This window comes from Pan paniscus, chromosome 13 (assembly GCF_029289425.2).
Source record: "Pan paniscus chromosome 13, NHGRI_mPanPan1-v2.0_pri, whole genome shotgun sequence".
NCBI classification, from domain to species: Eukaryota; Metazoa; Chordata; class Mammalia; order Primates; family Hominidae; genus Pan; species Pan paniscus.
Genome location: NC_073262.2, coordinates 62,424,307 through 62,445,586, shown reverse-complemented (window position 1 = coordinate 62,445,586; position 21,280 = coordinate 62,424,307). Strand labels below are relative to the sequence as shown.

Sequence of the window (21,280 nt, the reverse complement as noted above, 5' to 3'; positions counted from 1 at the left end):
CAACAAACTGATCAACACCCATATCAACACTAGCCTTCTGAAGAGGAAATATCCTTTCTCCTATTATAGGACAACCACTCAACTTGTGCTTTGGACCCCATCTTCTTTCTCCTCTTTTCGTATTTTTTTTTCTGTTAGAAGTCTCAAAATAAAAACATGCCTTAAAATCCCCTACCTCAAAATAAAACAAAAACACTTCTTGTGATCCCATGTAACTCTAATTCCTGTTCCCTATCTCCAGTCTCCTTGGTAGTAAATTTGTTCAAAGTATCGAACCTATGTTGCTGTCTATCCTTTCTTACCTCCTTTTCTCTACTCAGTCTAATCTAATCAGGCTTAGGAACCCACCATTCCAGAGACTGAAACCACCAAGAACATCTATGCTATCAAATCCAATTATTCTTTCTTCTCATTTTACCTGACCTCTCAGAAGTGCAGGGTTGATCACATATACCTTAAAGCAGTCTTCTTTTGGCTTGCACAACACATTTTCTTGGTTTTCTTCCTTCCTAAAGGCTGCTTTTTCAAATCTCCTCTGTTCTCACTAAACATCTGGGTATCCCAGGGCTCTGTCCTGGGCCTATTTCTTTGATATCTGCTCTTCCTCTAGCTGACCTTATCTAATACCAAAACCTCAAACATTATTACTCTCGTGTTCATAACTGAAACTAACTTTCAGTGTTTCTCCTGAAACGCCAGGCTTGTCTAGCTAACGGCCTACATGACATTTCCATATGGTTATCTAGTAAGTAGCTCAAATATAATGTCCAAAACAGAACACTTGGTTCCCTTTTCAGCTTCCTATTTCAGTAAAAGGAACTGCCATTCACTTAACTGCTCAAGGCAAAAATACAAGCTTCCCTAATTGTTCTTTCTCCTTCATTCCATCACATCCAATTTACTGAATTGGATGTCTTACAGAACCTACCTACAAAATATACCAGAATCTATCCATTCTATCATCACGATCACACTGCTACATGTTAATCATCACCAACTCTAGCAAGTGCTCTGATAATAGACTCCTGGTTCGTCTCCCTGTACTACTCTTGTCCCCCTAAAAATCCATTCTCCACAAAGCAACCAAATATAAATAAGATCATTTCATTCCCTTTCTCTTTAGTAGCTTCCCATCATATTTAAATCCAAGATTTGGGCCTTTAAAAGTCTTGCACGAACTAACTTCTGCTAATCTTTCTCATCTCAACTTTTTTTTTTTGAGATGGAGTCTCGCTCTGTTGCCCAGGCTGGAGTGCAGTGGCGCAATCTCGGCTCACTGCAAGCTCCGCCTCCTGGGTTCATGCCATTCTAGCTGGGACTACAGGCGCCCGCCACCAGGTTGGCTAATTTTTTTTTTATTTTTAGTAGAGATGGGGTTTCACCGTGTTAGCCAGGATGGTCTCGATCTCCTGACCTCGTGATCCGCCCGTCTCGGCCTCCCAAAGTGCTGGGATTACAGGCATGAGCCACCACGCCCGGCCTCTCATCACAACTTTATCTCCCCTCCCCGACTAAGACTAATTATACACCAGCCACACTATGCATAATTCAGCTCCTCAAATAGACCTAAGTTGATTCCCACCCTAAAGTCTTTGAACTTGCTGTTCCCTATGCTAGAGTGCTCTTCCCCTAATTATGGAATAGCTCAGCTCTCAATTTACATGTTCTCACCTCAAAAAGGCACTTCCTTAATACCCAGTATCACTACAAGAAGCAGGTGCCTTGTCTTTTTACCATCCTATAACCAACATCTAGAACTACTGTGCCTGGCTCCATTACAGGCACTCAATGAACAAATAAATCCCCACAGTAGCCTATAATTGTAATTTGCCAAGTGACACAACAGCAACATTAGAAATAAATCTTTCTCAAGGACACACAGCTGGTAAATGGTGAGTCTATTTCCTTGATTCAAAAGGATCTTCCATGATTTAAGGGACACACTAGTGATCACAAATTACAGCTGTATTATACATGTATGAAGTAGTAAACAGTTTGGTAGGAAATGAAACATAAGACACATTACTAACAATTTACAAAGAAAGACTAATGCTCTTTAATGCTTCTGCTGAGACTTCAAAAATGATTAAGACACTTGTTAAAAGTCTAAATTCAACAATCTATAAATTATAAATTTGTTAACCAAACGCATACATACATGCATCTCTTAGAAAAATTGTGAAAACACAAAAGGGTAAATCTTACCAGAGTTAATTTTGGCCTGTAACCACTTTTTCATACAGTCTTGGTGGACATACTGCAAACTTCCTGTGCACTTGCATGGCTCTATCAGCAAATTAGATGATGATGCAGCTGCCATTTGACAAATTCTACATAAGTCACCTTCTTCTTCTTCTGAGTCCTCTAAAAGGAGGCTGGAAAAGAAGGCACATTTCCCAAAGCTATCATAACTCATCCTGGTTGGTTACTTCAGTCATACATAATCACAAGCTTTCTTTTTTGTTATTTCTACTCACACTGTCTCTGGGTGGAAAAAAGCAAACAGTAACAACAACAAAACAATAACAATTATATTCATCAGCAACCCTCTGATTGAAAATGAAAAACTCTCTCATTGAGAATAAAAATTGTAACAAGTATTTTAAAGGTAAGTAAAATAGGCTAACCTATCATTTATTTTCAAATGATTTAAGTAATTTTGTCATTGGCAAATGACAGTTTAAGATCTATATTTTTCTCAATGACTTTACAAGTACCCCTAAGAGATTTTAATTTCTGTAGTATTCCAGACTACTTCAAGTCCAACAGTATAAAGGTAAGATAAACTTATCACTTTTGCCCCTTGCCTCCCCTCAAATTTTAGGGCTATTTCCATGAATTAAACACATACTGGCTTGTAGATTCTCATTTACATGTTACCAGAACCATGTTTAAACTGATAAACTTTTGTATTACAGAAAAAAATTTGAAAGAATACTTTAAAATTCTCCATCTGCCCCCTCGGCGCAGCAATCTTATAAAAGATTCCATTAACCTACGTCCTCTATTTAACAGGCCATTGTGTACTGCTTAATATATAAATGCAGAGTAATAGTTTTATATAATAAGTAGTTGTTAAAATTCCTACTGCGTTAGTCTACTGTTGGCATGAAACAGGTATACAGTAAATTGGTAATACAGAATGCTGAACTGTTACTGAAATACCACCTGGAATACATGGATTCCTAAATGAACTTAGCAAAAGATTTGTGAAAAGAGATGGATATACAGCCGCTAGGAGACTTTCATGCCCTGGGTTAATCAGACATAACCTCAAGCATAAATTATTTTTAAAGATTGAAAACATGGTATTTACATTTTACCTTTAACTTTCTTCCCTTCCTGGTTTCAACTATTCACTTGGTGGATTCAATTTTTCTGTACCACTTTTAATTGTAGAATGTCTTAAAATCCTTAGGTATGAGGAAAGATGTAATACAGAAATACAAACATACACACACACTCTCTCTGGCAAAATAACCAAATGCTGCTTTTTAATTAACCAGATAGAGTGGTACTGGCTCAATCATTTCTCTCTGAAGATAACTAAAGTAACGCTTTGCTCTCTGCCTACACTACTGTACTTAAATTAATCTAACCTTAAGGGCTGAAAATATGTTACTACATCCCTTAGCAGACAGCAGATAGCCTGCAATTGGAGGAAGCTGCTATAATAAGCAAACATTAAAGCAAACACTACCAGGGTAGAGTAAATATCTTTCTACAAAAAAGGAAAAATAGCAAGTTTAAAAGCAGGAAAATAACAGCCACATGGTAAAATCTGTCCTATAAAATGAAAAATAGGAGTATGGTAGCCCAATGCCCAACATCTCAGAAAGTGTGCAGAGTTTCCTTTATCACCAGAGTTGGATTTGAAAGTATTTTCTTATTAAAGTACAAAAAAATCTAAAAATAACAGTAACAATTATGCTTCCTAACAATTCTATTAGGCCTTTGTGAAAAAGAAAAAAAAAATCCCACAACATTAACTTTATATAAGTCTTTTCTTCCTCGAAGTGTATTTCAAATAAACTAATTTATCTCATTTTAATAACTATTTTAATACTAAGTAATTAGACTAGGATGACTAAATTAAGAGTCAGGCTGGGACTAAGATCTCTTGTTTTTTGTCTTTTCACTCTTAACAGTGATTTATAAGCAACCTTCAACTCTATAAAGATTTCTTTGTATAAAAAGATTCTATGCCCTGCATTTAAACTGTTTTTTTATTTTATTTTATTTTATTTTATTTTATTTTTTTTGAGACAGAGTCTTGCTCTGTCGCCTGGTTGGAGTGCAGTGGTGCAATCTCAGCTCACTGCAACCTCCACCTCCCAGGTTCAAGCAATTCTCCTGCCTCAGCCTCCTGAGTAGCTGCGACTACAGGTGCACGCCACCACACCCAGCTAAATTTTGTATTTTTAATAGAGACAGGGTTTCAGCATGTTAGCCAGGATGGTCTCAATCTCCTGACCTTGTGATCTGCCCACCTTGGCCTCCCAAAGTGCTGGGATTACAGCGTGAGCCACTGCGCCCGGCCTAAACTGGTATCTCTGTTAAATACTAATATCTAAAGAACTGGCTGGGCATGGTGGCTCATGCCTGTAATTTCAGCACTTTTGGAGGCTGAAGCATGAGGATCGCTTGAAGCCAGGAGTTTGAGACCAGCATGGGAAGCAAAGCGAGACCCTGTCTCTACAAAAAGTTTAAAGAAAGAGAATATTCAGTATATACTTGGACTTCAAACACAAAAATTATTTTGTGCATCAAATTTTATCTTGTGAATCAAAGTAAATTTTGTGCATCAAATTCCAAAAAAAGATTTGCAGTGAGAAATGTAAATAAATGGTTAATAAATCATCTTAATAAAGGCTAAGACAGATTTATTGGTAATCCATGGTCATCCAGTTCCTCTTACTAACCCCATTTAGCATTAGTCTACTAAGGAATTGGGTAAGACATTAAGGTTTTTGTCTTTGCGTGTATATGTATTCCAACCTGGTTAAAATAACCTTTACTTTCTGACACAATTCATAACCCCCCCCCCCCAACCATTGCCTACCTTCAGTTATTAATTCTTATCTATTTACCTATGAATGAGACATCTTACTGGATGTAAAGGGATGAAATTTCCTGCTGGAAGCAGTGGCTCATGCCTGTAATCCCAGTACTTTGAGAGGTGGAGGCAGGTGGATCACTTGAGGTCAGGAGTTCGAGACCAGCCTGGCCAATGTGGTGAAACCCTGCCTCTACTAAAAATACAAAAATTAGCCAGGTATGGTGGCAGGCGCCTGTAATCCCAGCTACTTGGGAGGCTGAGGCAGGAGAATTGCTTGAACCAGGGAGGCAGAGGTTGCAGTGAGCCAAGACTGTGCCACTGCACTCCAACCTGGGCAGCAGAGACTCCATCTCAAAAACAACAACAACAACAACAAAAAACAAAAACAAAACAACCCTTCAGATTTCAATTTTATAAGAAGCCAATTTTGAAATGAAGAGTTTTAGGCTAGGCACAGTGGCTCATGCCTGTAATCCCAGCACTTTGGGAGGCCGAGGTGGGTGGATCACCTAAGGTCAGGAGTTTGAGACCAGCCTGACCAACATGGTGAAACCCCGTCCCTACTAAAAATTCTAAAATTAGCCACGCGTGGTGGAGTGCACCTGTAGTCCCAGCTACTCGGGAGGCTGAAACAGGAGAAGTGCTTGAACCCGGAAGGCCGAGACTGCAGTGAGCCGAGAGCCTGCGTGACAGACTGAGACTCCGTCTCAAAAAAAAAAAAAAAAAAGGAAAAAAAAGAAATGAAGAGTTCTTTCTCTATTTTTGATTTATAGGCTTAAGACAGGTATTCGAATTTACCTCTCTTTTATTTTCTGCAATCTTTCTGGATCTCTTGAAGGCGCACTTTTAGTTTTATCACTTTTACCATCAGCTGAATTCCAACCTGAAGGAATAATATCTACTGTGATCATGACATTGTCGGTCAAATTACTCCCAAGTGCTGGGGGGACTGCAAACCGGAATAAGGAACCAGGAAGAATCCCTGCTATTCCTGTATTTCTTCCACCTTGAGCCGAATCTGATGTAGAGCCACCTGTTGTGGCACTGCTTGATGCTGCAGATGCTTGTGGTCTGTTGGCAGCAGCTCCAAGAGGATCATTCTGTGCTTCAAGGTGAACCACTTCATTTGATTCTCTTCTAAAAATATGAGATCTAGATGATGTATCAGAGGTAGGTATCCTTGAAGATTCATCTCTTCCCTCACGCCTCCTTCTAGAGAACAAAGGTGTGCATCTACTTCTAAGTGAGGAAGATAACCATGGTCCTGTATTTCTACCTTCAGATTCTTGGTTAAAATTTTCTGAATCTGACTCAGAGCTATGACTGTGGCTAAGAGATGACAAACCCCATCTTCGCCTAAGAAATCGAAATCCCTGAGAAGCTTCAGATGCCCTATTATCGGGAACTTCAGAAGCTGATGGTACATTACTACGGGACTGTGAAGCTGTCAAGATTCTTGGAGAAACGTAAGAATTTTCAGAATTCAATGATCTTGTATTCAAGGAATCCTGACTAGATCTTCGTGAAAAAAAAGTAGATGACATGCTAGAAGCTATGCGTGACAGCAATCTCCTCGTTGTCCGCCTACCTTCATTGTCAGAAGATTCTTGAAATGGTCTTTGAGATGAAACAACCCTTTCTGAATTGCTTATGATTGGGGCTTCATCTCTACTTGAACTGTAAGAAAATCCAGGCTGCGTATTGCTTCGGGAAGATTCTGATTCTCTTGAAGAAAAATTTGATCTTAAAGAATTTCTGGAGTCCCTAGAACTTAGTATGGTCTGATGTTCAGAAGGCAATTGGTGGTTTGTGGATGATGTATTCAACTGTAAAGTGCTCATTGAGTTTTCTTTTGGTCTTGCTCCTTGTGAATATGAAGGAACTCTGTCTTGAACATCTATTTTTGAAAGGAAGATAACCAATTACATGAAATAATTTGAGCATTATTATTTGCATTTATTATGTTGAATGCCAAAACGAAGCACTGGATTCAAACTTAATACTGTTATATTGTAACTACAGAGTTTACTATTATTATAGAAAAAACATAAATGTATTTCTCTTTCTATTCCTACTGGTAAAATCCAGTACTGCTGTGTAAAGTCAACATTACAAATATATAAAAAAGAAATGTATTATGAGCTTATGAAGATTTTATTTGATAAAATTAAAACAGCTGAATTTATTGATCAGAAATTATTTGGTATGATACAATAATATCTAGTATTTAAAATGAGACGATTTTGAACAGGCCAAATAATACAATGTAAATGACTCTTAAAATGATTAAAAGCAAATCCATCCAAGGGAGACTGTTTTGGGGATTTTTTTTTACTCTGTGCAATAAATTAAAAAGCTGTTTTAAACCCTTGTAATTTTATGAAAAATCTTGCTAATAGCTAAAACTTTTTCCAATTTTTTTTTCCTTTCAGGTTAACAGCTGTGGTTCTTATCCTATAGTTCCTAGCCAATATTTAGAATCACGTGTGTTATATTTGCTAAAATACTGGCTAGGAACTATGAATCAGAATAGGGCTATGACATCTGCACTTTTCAAAGGATTCCTTAACTGGTGGTTTAAATCTTCAAATGGGATGAGAAATACTATAGGATTCCTTTGCAAAGAAACTACCCATTAACCTGTGTAAGAGCTAAATTACTACTCTGCTGATATATGGAGCTTTATGAAAGGGTAAATGTTAGGAACTAAATCTGTTTCTATCCTGTACTTTTATACTCCAAAACCTAAAAGCTATTGATACTGTCTACTAAAGCTCTACCATCCAAAGCCAAGCAGATAAAATGTTTTCATTTGTCATAAATAAAGATTTCCCCCAGTAAGATAAATTAAAATAACCTAAACCTTTAAAAACAAAACATTATTTCCTACTATGTAAATCAAACTCCATTTCTGCCTACTATATTTGTCAACTTCAATTAGCACCTTTTTCTTCAGTAACTTAGTATGATAGTTTAAGGCTATGTACAATGATACAAAGTGTGGCTGTGTGCAGTGGCTCATACCTGTAATCTCAACACTTTGGGAGGCCGAGGCGGTTGGATCACCCGAGGTCAGGAGTTCAAGACCAGCCTGGCCAACATGGTGAAACCCAGTCTCTACTAAAAACACAAAATTAGCTGGGCATGGTGGCATATGCCTGTAACCCCAGCTACTTGAGAGGCTGACACAGGAGAATCGCTTGAACCCAGGAGGCGAAGGCTGCAGTGAGCTGACGTTGTGCCATTGCACTCCAGCCTGGGTAACAAGAGCAAAACTCCATCTCAGAACAAACAAACCAAAAACAAAGTGTGGGTCTTGAGGTCAATTTAATAAAACTAGAGGCACATCCATGTTATACTAAAGTAATTGCAAATTATGCCTTAAAATGGTGATTTCAACTTTCAGTTATTTCAGAAGTAGAAGAATAATCAGAAGTAGTTATTTATTAAACTACATCTGTTACAGGCAAATTCTATTTGAGGATATACGACTTAGTATGTTACTTTCTAACGGACATTCTTAAAAGGAAAAATGCAAGTTAAACAACGTAAAGGTAGATGGAATCTAGATACTCATATTCATCTACTGTATTTTAAATTATTTTTTAAGGTCAAAACAAGTACTAGAAAAAAATATTAAGGTATTCTGAAATCTTCATAAGACAAAATATACACTTTACTCCTTTGTACTGCTGTTTTAGTAACATGCATAAAGAGGAAAATGGAACATTATGAGAAGTTATACTTGATGTAATTTATACATACATGATGAAGTTGTGAAATCACCACTTCGGTGACTATAATCCATAAGATTACTAATAGAGGAATCTGTTCTTCTCTCCAAATCTCTCCTCTCTCTCATTAAGTCTGTTCCAAATGATCCAAGTACCATTGATGAAGATCTAGGAACTTGACTATGCCTCCAAGATGAATCTTAAAATAAATGAAGAAGTTTTATTTCAGAGAAAGCTTTCAAGGCTTTGGATGATGACAATCTTCAGTAATAGAGAGGAAAGTTAGTGTTATTTATTATTATTATTATTTTTTGAGATGGAGTCTCACTCTGTCACCCAGGCTGGAGGGTAGTGGCACGATCTCAGCTCACAGCAACCTCCACCTTCTGGGTTCAAGTGATTCTCCTGCCTCAGCCTCCTGAATATCTGGGACTACAAGGTGCGTGCCACCATGCCTGGCTAATTTTTGTATTTTTAGTGAAGATGGGGTTTCACCCTGTCGGCCAGGCTGGTCTCAAACTCCTGACCTCTAGTGATCCGCCCACCTCGGCCTCCCAAAGTGCTGGGATCACAGCACGAGCCACCACACCCGGCCTTACTGTTGTTTATTATGAGAATCCCCGGTTATATAGTTGTTATCAGAAACACAATTCAGTAAAACATAAAACTATTCACAAATGAACTAATCACTTATAAAATTATTTCCTACTTTAAACATATTCTTCTCTGCCTAACATTAAAATCTACCCCATACACAATGTCAATGTCTCAATCACTTCTCACAACATCTACCTATACATTATGTAAAACGATTACAGAACAAAAATGTAAATCTTGCCAAAGATGGAGAATTTCACAAAAAAAGTCAATGAAAGTGATGCTGGAGAACTGCCAGTATCAAAATCAAAGGCATCCGGAAAGGGAAGATGTGAACAACACAATTTCATCAGAATTATTTTTACTGCTACCACAGTTGCTTAATTTTTTATTCTAGAATTCTTAATTCTAAGAATCAAAGTATTGTTACAGTTATCGTAATTTTATTAGATATGATTTAAAAGTAAATTAAACATTAAGTCTCAAACCTCTTTCCTTCACTATTTACCTTGAAATTTTGATTCTTTCTTCCCTAATCCTAGTAGCCTTAATAATTCCTCTTTATTAAGAGAAATGGCCTAGAGTATTTATAACGTTTTCACATAGCAGAAGAGAACAAAAATATCTCTGGCACAGTGGTGTTTGTCTACAAAGTTATTAACAGTCTGCTCTTAGCTATCACAACATTCTTAATATCCTTCAGATAGGCACGTCTTTCCCATGGCATTCCAGCTTATCAAAATAGACAGGAACTGCTTACACTACTTCAACTGGTAATACACAAACATTTAAAGAATTTTACCTCCAATTGTGTCACCACAAGTTTTGGCTCCTCTTAAACACTGGCACTGGCTAACATTTCATTGGAAGAGGAGTATGAGTGAGACGGTAGCCTCCTGACCTTTCAACAAAAGATCTTTTCAACGTGTGTGAAAAATATGTGTCTCAGTACATAATACCAGGCATGAAGCTTTATGGATAGACCATCCAAATCCCAGAGTGGTTAGTATCTTGCCCAATGCCACTCATCTAGTTAGAGGACTAAAACTATGACTTTCTAATCCCTTGTATAGAACTCCTACTAAAATAACCACCATTTTTTTGTAACTCAAGAGTTTCCGTATTTGTTTTTTGTTTAAGAAACAGAGTCTTGCTCTGTCTACCAGGCTACAGTGCATTGGCATGATCATAGCTCACCATAACCTCAAACTCCTGGGACCAAGCGATCCTCCAGCCTCAGCCCCTCAAGTGGCTGGGGACTACAGGCATGCACCACCATGCCCAGCTAATTCTCTCTTTTTTTTTTTTTTTGGTAGAAACAGGGTCTCACTATGTTGTCTAGGCTGGCCTTAAACTCCTGGCCTCAAGCGATCATCCTGCCTTAGCCTCCGTATTTTCTGAAAATAAATATTATATACTACAATGTTTATCATTTATATAAGACATGCTTAAGCAATATTTTAAACATATCAGTAGATTTAGCTTTCCTTGTAACAATTACAAAATATAATAACCAAAAGAATACATACATTTACCAATTTGATTATCATAAAATACCGGCTATTCTAATTAAAATCTGCTAATGTCCTGTTTAGGATATCTATATCAATTTTACAAGAAAAATGCAGAAGAGTATCAGTTCTAGCATTAATTTAAAGTAAGATTTTGGAAATTCCACTACATTTCTGACCCACTGTCTGCATATAAAATCTACTTGCCTCATTCCAAAACTAAGAACAACTGTGTTACACCTGGAGAAAAACGGCTTAAAATACCTACAGAAACTCATTCTTACCTGATAATGTGTTTAAACCATTTCCAACATTTCTCCCAGCTGAGGTAGTACAGTTTGTACAGGAAAGTTTAGGTCTTTTTGAATCATGATCCCGTTGCTGGTTCTGCGATCTGGAGCGTGCTCCCTGAGTTATCTCAGATTCACTATACCACGCAGATTGAAATGGTGACGCAGATGCTGATGCTGACGTAGACTGTGAGTTCAAAAAAATTTTTTAAACAACAAAAGGCTGCATTCAGTACTAAATTTAACCCACAGTCCTCTAATAAATTCCCACAAGCATCAATTTTTCTACCGCGTAGTTCTTTTTTTTTTTGAGACTGAGTCTTGCTCTGTTGCCCAAGCTGGAGTGCAGTGGGGCAATCTTGGCTCACTGTAACCTTCGCCTCCAGGGTTCAAGCGATTCTCCTGCCTCAGCCTCCTGAGTAGCTGGCATTACAGGTGTGTGCCACCACGCCCGGCTAATTTTTGTATTTTTAGTAGAGACAGGGTTTCACCATGTTGGTCAGGCTGGTCTCAAACTCCTGACCTCATGATCTGCCTGCCTCGGCCGCTGGGATTACGAGCCTCTGTGCCTGGCCTCCACCATGTAGTTCTTCTTTAGTCTTTGTTCCTTCTACCCACTTGTCCATTTACTATACACTATAATTGTACTTTGCTGGGCTCTCAATCTGATGTAGAGTAAGTCCTTTTTTTAACCGTATATAAACACTTGGTTATGAAACACTGAAGACCAAAAACTGTAATCATTTTTCCTAATATTTGTTTTTTTCTTTTTGAAAATGAAATCCTTGTTGTACTGGTTTAATATTTCAGTCTTTTCAGGAACCCTGTCCACCTCTTAGAGGTAGACAGAACACTAAGCTATAAAGAAACTGTGAATTACTCTACCATGAAAATCAGATTTTTCAACTAATAACAAATTTATTCTTGTTGTGATGCCTAGTCTCCAGAATACGGTCATACAACACTAGTAACAGTATGCTAAAAAAACAAACAAAAAAAATCCTAACATCAGAAATTTCTTCATCAGTGAATCAACAACTAAAACAAGTACATATTTTAAAACATGGCTCATGGTTTTCTCTTTTAACATATATGTACACAAAATAAAGCTTGTAAACAAGTATCACTGATAATGTACAAACTATTTTACTTCTCTCCAATTCTTTAATTTGTTAAGTTCACTCACTACAATGCATTAAAAAGGCAACAGTTTGTCTCCTTAAATATTTAGGTTTAATTGACAACATATTTCAACCACAATTATTGAAATTGTACTATTCTTTTTACAAAAATGTTTCCATCATGGCAAAGTAATTATCTGGACACACACACAGACAGGACACAGATAAACTAAGAAACATAGATTTGGCATATAATCTCTAAATGGCTCAGAGACAATAAGGACCTCTAAAATAAAAGTAATTTTTCAGGATATAAAAGAAAAATAATTTTTTAAAGCATGTTACCATGAGTTAAGTATGTGGTAAATAGTTTATTATGCTAAAGAACATTAAAATGAAACCAAATTCTTTTAAGTGTTCTTCTGTTTAACAAAAGAGTTAAAATGGAATGCATCATGGGCCATAATTTCAGTCTACATTCATCTAAAATTCACATGATAAACATGAGAACCCAAATAATGTAGTCCATCAAAGCTCTACAGTACAGGTAACAGATAAGTAAATAAATAATTACACTATAAATAAGTACTATAATAGTAAGTACAGTGAAAGTTTTACAGAAAGACCCTAACTATGTTTGAAGGACACAGGGGAAGAGTCAAAGAAGATGGTAACTGAAGTTCACGGGGTAGATGAATGAAAAAAGAAATTACAAATAAACAACACAAAAAGACGTATAAACCATTTTACCATCAGATTTTTTTGTTGTTTTTTTTGAGACAGCATCTCACTCTGTTGCCCAGGCTGGAGTGCAGTGGCACAATCACAGCTCACTGCTGCCTTGATCCTCCCACCTCAGTCTCCAGAGTAGCTGGGACCACAGGCACATATCATCATGGCTAGGTAATTTTTATTTTGTAGAGACAGGGTCTCACCATGTTGCCTAGCTGGTCTTGAATTCCTGGGCTCAAACAATCCTCTGCCTTAGCATCTCAAAGTGCTAGGATTACAGGTGTGAGCCACCACATCTGGCCTGGCTTTCTTCTAAGACATTACTATTTATACTTTATTTTCTATTATACTTCAATTATTAATTTTTAAATTTATTTTTTATAGAGATGGGGTCCCACTATGTTGCCCAAGCTTGTTTTGAACTCCTGGGTTCAAGTGATCCTCCTGCCTCAGCCTCCCAAACAGCTGGGATTACAGGCATGAGGCATTGTACCCAGCCAATATGGTTCAATTATGAGAAACATATTGCATGCATTCAGGGGATGTATTAGTTCATGGTAACACTGGAAAAGAAACTTTGAAAATAAAGTAGAAGGTGTGAGGCTGAAAAGGTAGGAACGGGCTACATCAGGAATTCGCCCATCCTTTGCCTAGAGAATATTTTGTAAATTGATAATGGCATTTTTCAGCTTAGCACAAACTTAGTCTCACAAGCCTTCTGTACCTAATATTACAGACACCCAATCAATGAACTGGAGCTAGCACAAGAAATGAAATTAATTTGATATTTTAGAATCAAACCATTTCATATGCCATCATCATCAAGGTATCAGGGACCTTATCCTGCAGGCCAGTGGTTCTAAAACCTCTGGATTTCAGAGACCAAAATAAAAAAATGTTTTAATTTAAAATTGAGAAAGAACTGTCACTTTTGACCAGTAGGACATCTAAAATAGCAACTAATACCTAATCCTGTCCCCAATTTTTAAAAAAGGCATAAAGGATATAATTCAGAATGAGCACTTTAAATTGAATACATTTGTACAAACTCCATAACTTGTCATTATTTTTCTCATTTTGCACAGACTGCATAAACTTACTGAATAGCACTTCTGCAAACATGATTTTGGGAACTAATGAAGGGGGGGATAAATCAGATCTACTACTATATAGAAAGACTTTTAGAGGCATGTGGAAGACGAAATAGATGAACAGAAAGAAAACCAATTAGGAAGCCATTAGAATATCAAGAAATAAGTCCCTATGAAGTAATGGGAACAGAGGGCAATTATAAAAGATAAAAATTCATCAGATTTAGGGACAATGTGAGAAATAGAGAAAAAAGTTTTTTGGTACTGTCTACTGGTGAAATAAATGACTATGCCATTCATTAAAAATACTGATTATAGGGGAGCAGATTTAGATAATGAATTTCATTTGATTCTTGAATGCTGAAGTGTCCAAAGACTTAAAGTGACACTCACTGTTCATTAAACAATTTTCATGACTCACGACACAACATGTAGATTATATGGCTATATCCAAGACAAAAAATGTTTGTTAATATCAGCATATAGATATACATATCAGTATACATAATGTCAGTATATAGAAGGAATGTTTTGGTTAGTTTTGCTATTGGCTTGAGTTCAAAATCAAACCTTTTCCTGGTTCCTACAATCCAATTTTGTCCATATTTGTTCAAATATCCTCAGTCTGAACCAATTGGTTTTTTTCCCTCGGAATTCTTTGAACAATTAAATAAAGTGTCAGATTCATTTAACAATATATTATCTCTTCTGCTGTCCAGAACTATAGGCCAAATGAAATCAGGGAATAAGTCTGTCTTCAAAGTATACCACATTGGGCATGACGAATCCTTGAACAAGTAGTTTTGGGGTTGTTTTCACTTATAAACAATGCCGTTATGAACAACTGTAAATTTTTGTATGGATGTATGTTTTCAATACTCTTGGGTGTAACTGATAGATCATGTAGTAACTTGATGTTTGATATTTGGGGGAATTACTATTTTTCCAACTATAGGTTGATGCTAACAGCTGTGATGGCAGCAGCAGTTCATCTGGAGTGGCTGCCACAAAGACGCCGGCTGCAGCAGGGGAGGCGTGGCAGGGTCTGTGTGCTCCACAGAGTCAGCAACAGGTGGGAGCCCTGACCACTTCCAAGTTGGTGGGGTGGGAGCCCTGTGCTCCCTGACCCAGCTGTGGCTGTAGACTTGGGTATCCCGGTGCTCTCAGGGGCCTGAGAAGCCTCCCTTCCTGCCCCCGGCTCCTGCTCCGATTTTGGAGCAAAGTTTTGGCCAAGCTTGGGCACTGTCACGATCCAGGTGTGTATGCGCATGCTTGGGGCAGTGCCGACACACCAGCCCACTGCTACCTTGGCCCCCCTCTGGACTTTGGGCACCAACAAGCACAAAGGGAGGCCAAGGGGGAACTGAGGGTGGCTTGGCATGGGTCTGCAGGCATCCCTTGGCACAAACAGCCTGGGTGCCATGAACAGTAGCAGGAGGCAGACATGCTCCTGGGTGAAAAGGGGCAGGTCCCTAGTGAAACCCTACCTTTAAGCCTGGGATGGCCTGAAGCATGGAGGCTGGGCTGCCAGTTCCACGGACCGGAGTGAGAACTTATGGTGCTTATCCCAGGCCCACCCATTGCCTCCTATGGACCAATCAGCATGCACTTCCTCTTCTCTGAAGCCCATGAAAATCTGACTCAGCCAGATGTCAGGCTGACTTCCCTATGGACAGGAGCTACCCACTTCTGTCTGGTCTCCTCTCCACTGAAAGCTACACACTCGTTGGGATGACCTGCCTGTGGAAAGGAGCCACCCACTTTGGGTCTCCTGAGAGCTGTGCTACTGCTCAATAAAGCCCCTCTTCGCCTTGCTAACCCTCCAACTGTCTGTGTACCTCATTCTCTCTGGACGTGGGACAAGAACTCGGGACCCGCCAAATGGTTGGACTCGAAGAGCTGTAACACAAACAGTGCTGAAACACCCCTTCCTACCCCCCACTCACCATGCTGCCGGCGACAAGGAGAGAAGAGCTCTGACCCTTTGGGGAGTCCAGACCTAGGAGCTCCCTGAACCAGGGCTGTGACAACCTCTTTGGGGCTCTGTAGTTCCTTGTGTCTCCAAGGTTTTGGGTGCCACTGCGTTCCTCAGTGCCCACAGAAGCTGCTGCCTGTGGTACACCTGATCCATCCACAGCCTCATAGGGCACCAGTGCCTAGAGCTGCCTGCCCCACTGCACCCAGTGTGCCTGGCTGTAAACGGTGGCCGGACCCTGCGCTCACTTGCCCATGCACCCCCTGCCGATCCATGTCTGGCTCACCCTTGGCAGGCGTGGGATCCGAGCTGATAGCACGAGTCGAACAAAGCCTGCCAGTCCGAGTAGGCAGAACACACCCAGCAGGCCCGAGCAAAACCTGGGCAAAGGCACCACCAGCCACAGAGGCTTCTAGCTGGAAAAGCAACACTCCAAGTGCTGACAGCTGTACCATTTTACAGTCCCATCAACTATGTATGAAGGTTCCAATTTCTCCACCACTTACCAACACTGTGATTGTCCATCTTTTGTTTTAATTTTGAGACAGGGTCTCAGCTCTGTTGCCCAGGCTAGAATGCAGTGATGCAATCACAGGTGACTGTGGCCTTGACTTCCTGGGCCCAAGCAATCCTTCCACCTCAGCCTCCAGAGTAGCTGAGACTACAGGCATGCGACACCATGCACAGCTAATTTTTAAATTATTTCTTGGTAGAGAATGGGTCTCACTATGTTGCACAGGTCTCAAATTCCTGGGTTCAAGCAATCCTCCCAGATTTGGCCTCCCAACTCAGGCCTGGGATTACAGGCATGAGTCACTGTGCCCAGCCTATCCATCTTTTTTATTTTGGCTATGCTAGTGGTTAAGTATCTCACTGTAGTTCTGACTTGCATTTCCCTAATGACTAATATTTTTTCATGTGCTTATCAGCCATTAATATATCTTTGGAAAAATGTTTATTAAAGTCCTTTGCCCATTTGAAATTGGGTTATATTTTTATTGTTGAGAGGTAAGAGTTCTTCATATATTCTGGATACAAGTCTCAGTATCCAGTAAGATATATGCTTTGTAAATATTTTCTCTCATTCTGTGGATTGTCTTTTCACTCTCTTGGTATCGATGCACACAAATTTTAATTTTTATGAAAACTAATCAATCTTTTTTTTTGCATTTCCTGCCTCCCGACTATGAGCACTCGCATGAAACTAGATGGAAGCAACTAAATTTACACTGGAGTTTAAAGAGGTTTCTTTCTTTTTCATTAACTTTCCAGTCTCTACCCAGACAGGTAACAGATTTGGCTCCCAGAGTAAATAGTTTTCATCAGTTATTTCCAATTCAAAAGGCTATCTGTGATATGGTGAATTGTATGGTATATGAATTATAACTCAATAAAATAAGGGAAGAGGTGGAAGGCTATCTAGCCCAACCAAAGTAGCTGAAATACTATATAGTGTATCTGAGAAATCATCAATAAGACAGCTTGGAGACTTAATAGCTATAGATACTCTATGCACAATGAAAAGAAAATAACTTTCCAAGACTTTATATAACTAGCAGGCATCCAATTTTCATTTTATTTCTTTTTACCTTCATAATAGTTATTCATACCACCTTTCCAACAAGAGGTTTACTGGAAGTATAGTCAATGAAATCATTTACTATTACTATTGTATAAGTCAATATTTGCTTTCAGAAAATTATTTCTAAGGTTTTAAAATATTTTCCCAACACAAATGCCCTTAAAACAATGCAATTAAAAAAATAAAAAACTTAAGGAGAAAATATTTGCAAATCATGTATCCAATAAGGAACTTGTATCTAGAATATATAAAGAACACTTACAACTGAGTAACAAGACAACTGTACTTTAAAATGAGCAAAGGAACTATTATAAATAGGCATTTCTGAAAAATGTACAGTAAATGGCCAATTAGCACATGAAAAGATGTATAACATCATTAGTCATCAAGGAAATCCAAATCAAAACCACAATGAGATACATACCACTTCATACCCATTGGGATGGCTAGAATCAGAAAGTAAGATAAGTGCTGATGAGAATGTGGAGAGACTGGAATCTTCATACACACAAAAGGGAATGTAAAATGATCCAGCCAGTTTGAAAACAGTATGGCAGTTCCCCAAACGATTGAACACAGAGGTTATGCATGACTCGGCAATTCCATTCCCTTAAGAGACAGGGTCTCACTCTATGGCCCAAGCAGTAGTGAAGTGGTGCCATCATAGCTCACAGAAGCCTCAACCTTATGAGCTTAAGGGATCCTTCCACCTCAGCCTCCCAAAAAGTTAGGACTACAGGTGTGCACCACCATATCAGGTTAGTTTTGAAATTTTTTTAGAGATGGGCTATCACTATATTGCCTAGGCTGGTCTTGTACTCCTGGCCTTAAATACTCCTGCCGTTTTGTCTCCCAAAGTGCTGGGATTACAGGCATGAGCCAACATGCCTGGCTCCACTTAGTACATACCAAACACAAGTGAAAACACAAGTCCACACAGAAACTTGCATATGAATGTTTATAGCAGCATTATTCATAATAGTCAGAAGGTAGAAACAACCCAAATGTCCATCAGAAAATAAATGGATAAACAAAATATGGCATATCCATACAATGAAATAGTATTCAGCCACAAAAAAGAATAAAGTACTGACATATGCTACAATATAGATGAACACTGAAAATATGCTAAGTCAAAGAAGCTACTAACAAAAGACTACATAGTACCTGTTTCTACTCATGTATATGAAAATCCAAAATAGGGAAATGTACAGATATAAAGTAGATTAATGGTTGCTTTGCACTGGTAGGGGAAGAGGGACTAGAGGAGCAGTGCAGTGATAACCATAATGGTTGTGCAGCTCTGTGAATATACTGAAGACTACTGAACTTTAAATGGGCAAACTATATGGTATGTGAAATTACAACTTAATAAAGTCATTTCTTAAAAAAGAACTTTAAAGATACTTGCAAATTTACATCAATGTTATCCACTGGCAAATGATTAATCATTAAAAATCATGTAATGCACAGGAACAGAAACTAGCCCAGAATGATATTCTTTTCCTGGGCTCCTCATTTCCATGAGTTAATGACTTGACTGTGAAGTGAATAAATCCTGCTTTGAAAGACTTCCAGAACAACATTACCTTAGCCATGAGCAACAACTTAAGACTTTGAGCTCTCCCTTGTTTGAAATATTCATGTGATGGAGAGTACCCATCTCCACACCAATGCCGAAGAAACTCATGTCACTCCACTGTACACTTTAAGACCAAATTGACAAGCTGTGTTTCCTTGGAGGAATGGTAAATCTTTTTCTTTTTGAGACAGGGTCCTGTTCTGTCACCCAAGCTGGAGTGCAATTGCATGATCAAGGGTCATTGCAACCTCAACCTCCTGGGCTCAAGCAATCTTCCTGCCTCAGCCTCCTGAGTAGCTGGGACTAAGATGTGTGCTACCATGCCTGGCTAATTTTTTTTTTTTTTTTTTTTTTTTAAGAGAGGGGTCCCACTATGTCACCCAGACTGGTCTCGAACTCCTGGCCACAAGTGACCCTCCCACCTTGGCCTCCCAAAGTGCTGAGATTAAAGGAGTGAGCCACCATGTCCAGTCTCTTTTTCTTATATGCAATACTCATTATAGAGCTAGTTGTGTTTTCCTGCAATTTTCTTGATACCCAAAATGAGAGCAAGTTTAACTTAAAAATGCTGCAGGGTTTATGCAATGCCTATCAATGTTACAATTCTGACCCACTCTCCATATTTATTACTCTCAGTATTCTATCTGTATATTTCCTTATCCTATTTTAAACTGTTTTCATTTTCTTGTTTAATTGTATATGCATCTATGTATTTATTTCCTTGAAAACTACACTTGCATAAGGTAGTTTTAAAAATTAATGACCACTGGTTCTACACTATGCAAAATATGCAATGGTACTGATCTCTATAGCAGTTATCTACAAACTAAAAAAAAAAGGTATCAATAACTTTAAAAAGCCCCTACAACCTTATAAAAAGCCTCCTTTTAAAATTATTTCATATTAAAAGTAATCAACCTCTCAACAAGGCAAAACAGTCAGAACAAACACTAAACAGATTAGTGCTTCCTTAAAGTTACAGAAAAATACACCAAAACAAAATTACATATCCACAAATAACCCCTTTTTAACAATATTTATAGAAATTAAATTTTCCTTTAAAAACATGTAAACTTTGCTTACTGTTACTAAAGACGTAAGATGATCATAGTTGCCAATCATTCAAATTGTGATAAAAATTTAAAGATGGGATAGCAGAAGTAACAGCAAGATTAGTAGCAGGTGAAGCGCAGCTTACAAACGGCTGAGAACTGAAAGATACTTAGGAAATCAACCGTTCGGAACTTAGAATCTACATTTTCCCAAAGAAACAATGCTATCCAGAATCTTGGATTCTTAAGCTCAAGTATATTACATAATAATCGTGTAAGTGAGAGAAACCACCTATATTTCTAGATTTCAGAACCTTATCGATGAACTGACACAAATATCCATCTTAACTAAAAACAGAAGTAAAACATGTTCTATAAAATGTCAAGCACTATATAAGGTGTTCCCATATTAAGTCTATAACATAACTGAAATTGATCATGTCCTACCCCCTGACCCTCTTTTCTCTGAAGCTTCAGATTTACCAAGTGCCTGAGATAATGGAAGTTTTATGTCTCCAAGAGTTGTGAGTTAAAAAGCCTCAACAATCTTTTTTTTTTTTTTTTTAAATGTTGCCTCTGGCCAGGTGCAGTAGCTCATGCCTGTAATCCCAGCACCTTTGGAGGGTGAGGCAGGAAGACTGCTTGATCTCCTAAGTTCGAGACCAGCCTGGTCAATACAGTGAGACTTCACATCTACAAAAAATTTAAAAATCAGTGCAGTGTGGTGTGCACACCTGTATTCTCAAGCTACTCAGGAGGCTGAGGTGGGAGGACTGCTTGAGCCCAGGAGGCAGAGGCTTCAGTGAGCTGAGATTGTGCTACTATACTCCAACCTGGGTGAGTGTGAGACCCTGTCTCAAAAACTAAATAATTTTAAAATGCTCCCTTTGACACTGAGTAATCTTAACAATGCTAAATAAAACTAAACATACTATACGTAATTTAATATTTGGA

At 38.3% G+C, this 21,280-nt stretch overlaps 1 protein-coding gene across 50 annotated transcripts in view; it reads right to left on the bottom strand.

Annotated features, from left to right (window-relative positions):
* The window catches only part of MARCHF7 (membrane associated ring-CH-type finger 7), a 55,853-nt gene that overhangs the window by 13,764 nt on the left and 20,809 nt on the right, over positions 1 to 21,280 (bottom strand). For 49 of the 50 annotated variants that reach the window (XM_055108630.2, XM_034954369.3, XM_003820951.7 and 46 more), the window contains 4 exons: positions 11,186 to 11,378; positions 8,825 to 8,992; positions 5,858 to 6,956; positions 2,206 to 2,375 (listed from right to left, as the gene is read on the bottom strand). In XM_055108630.2, the coding sequence (XP_054964605.1) occupies positions 2,206 to 2,375; positions 5,858 to 6,956; positions 8,825 to 8,992; positions 11,186 to 11,378 (1,630 nt within the window). The remainder of the gene's footprint in view (positions 1 to 2,205; positions 2,376 to 5,857; positions 6,957 to 8,824; positions 8,993 to 11,185; positions 11,379 to 21,280) is intronic. The other variant, XM_063595400.1, reaches the window with a different exon arrangement.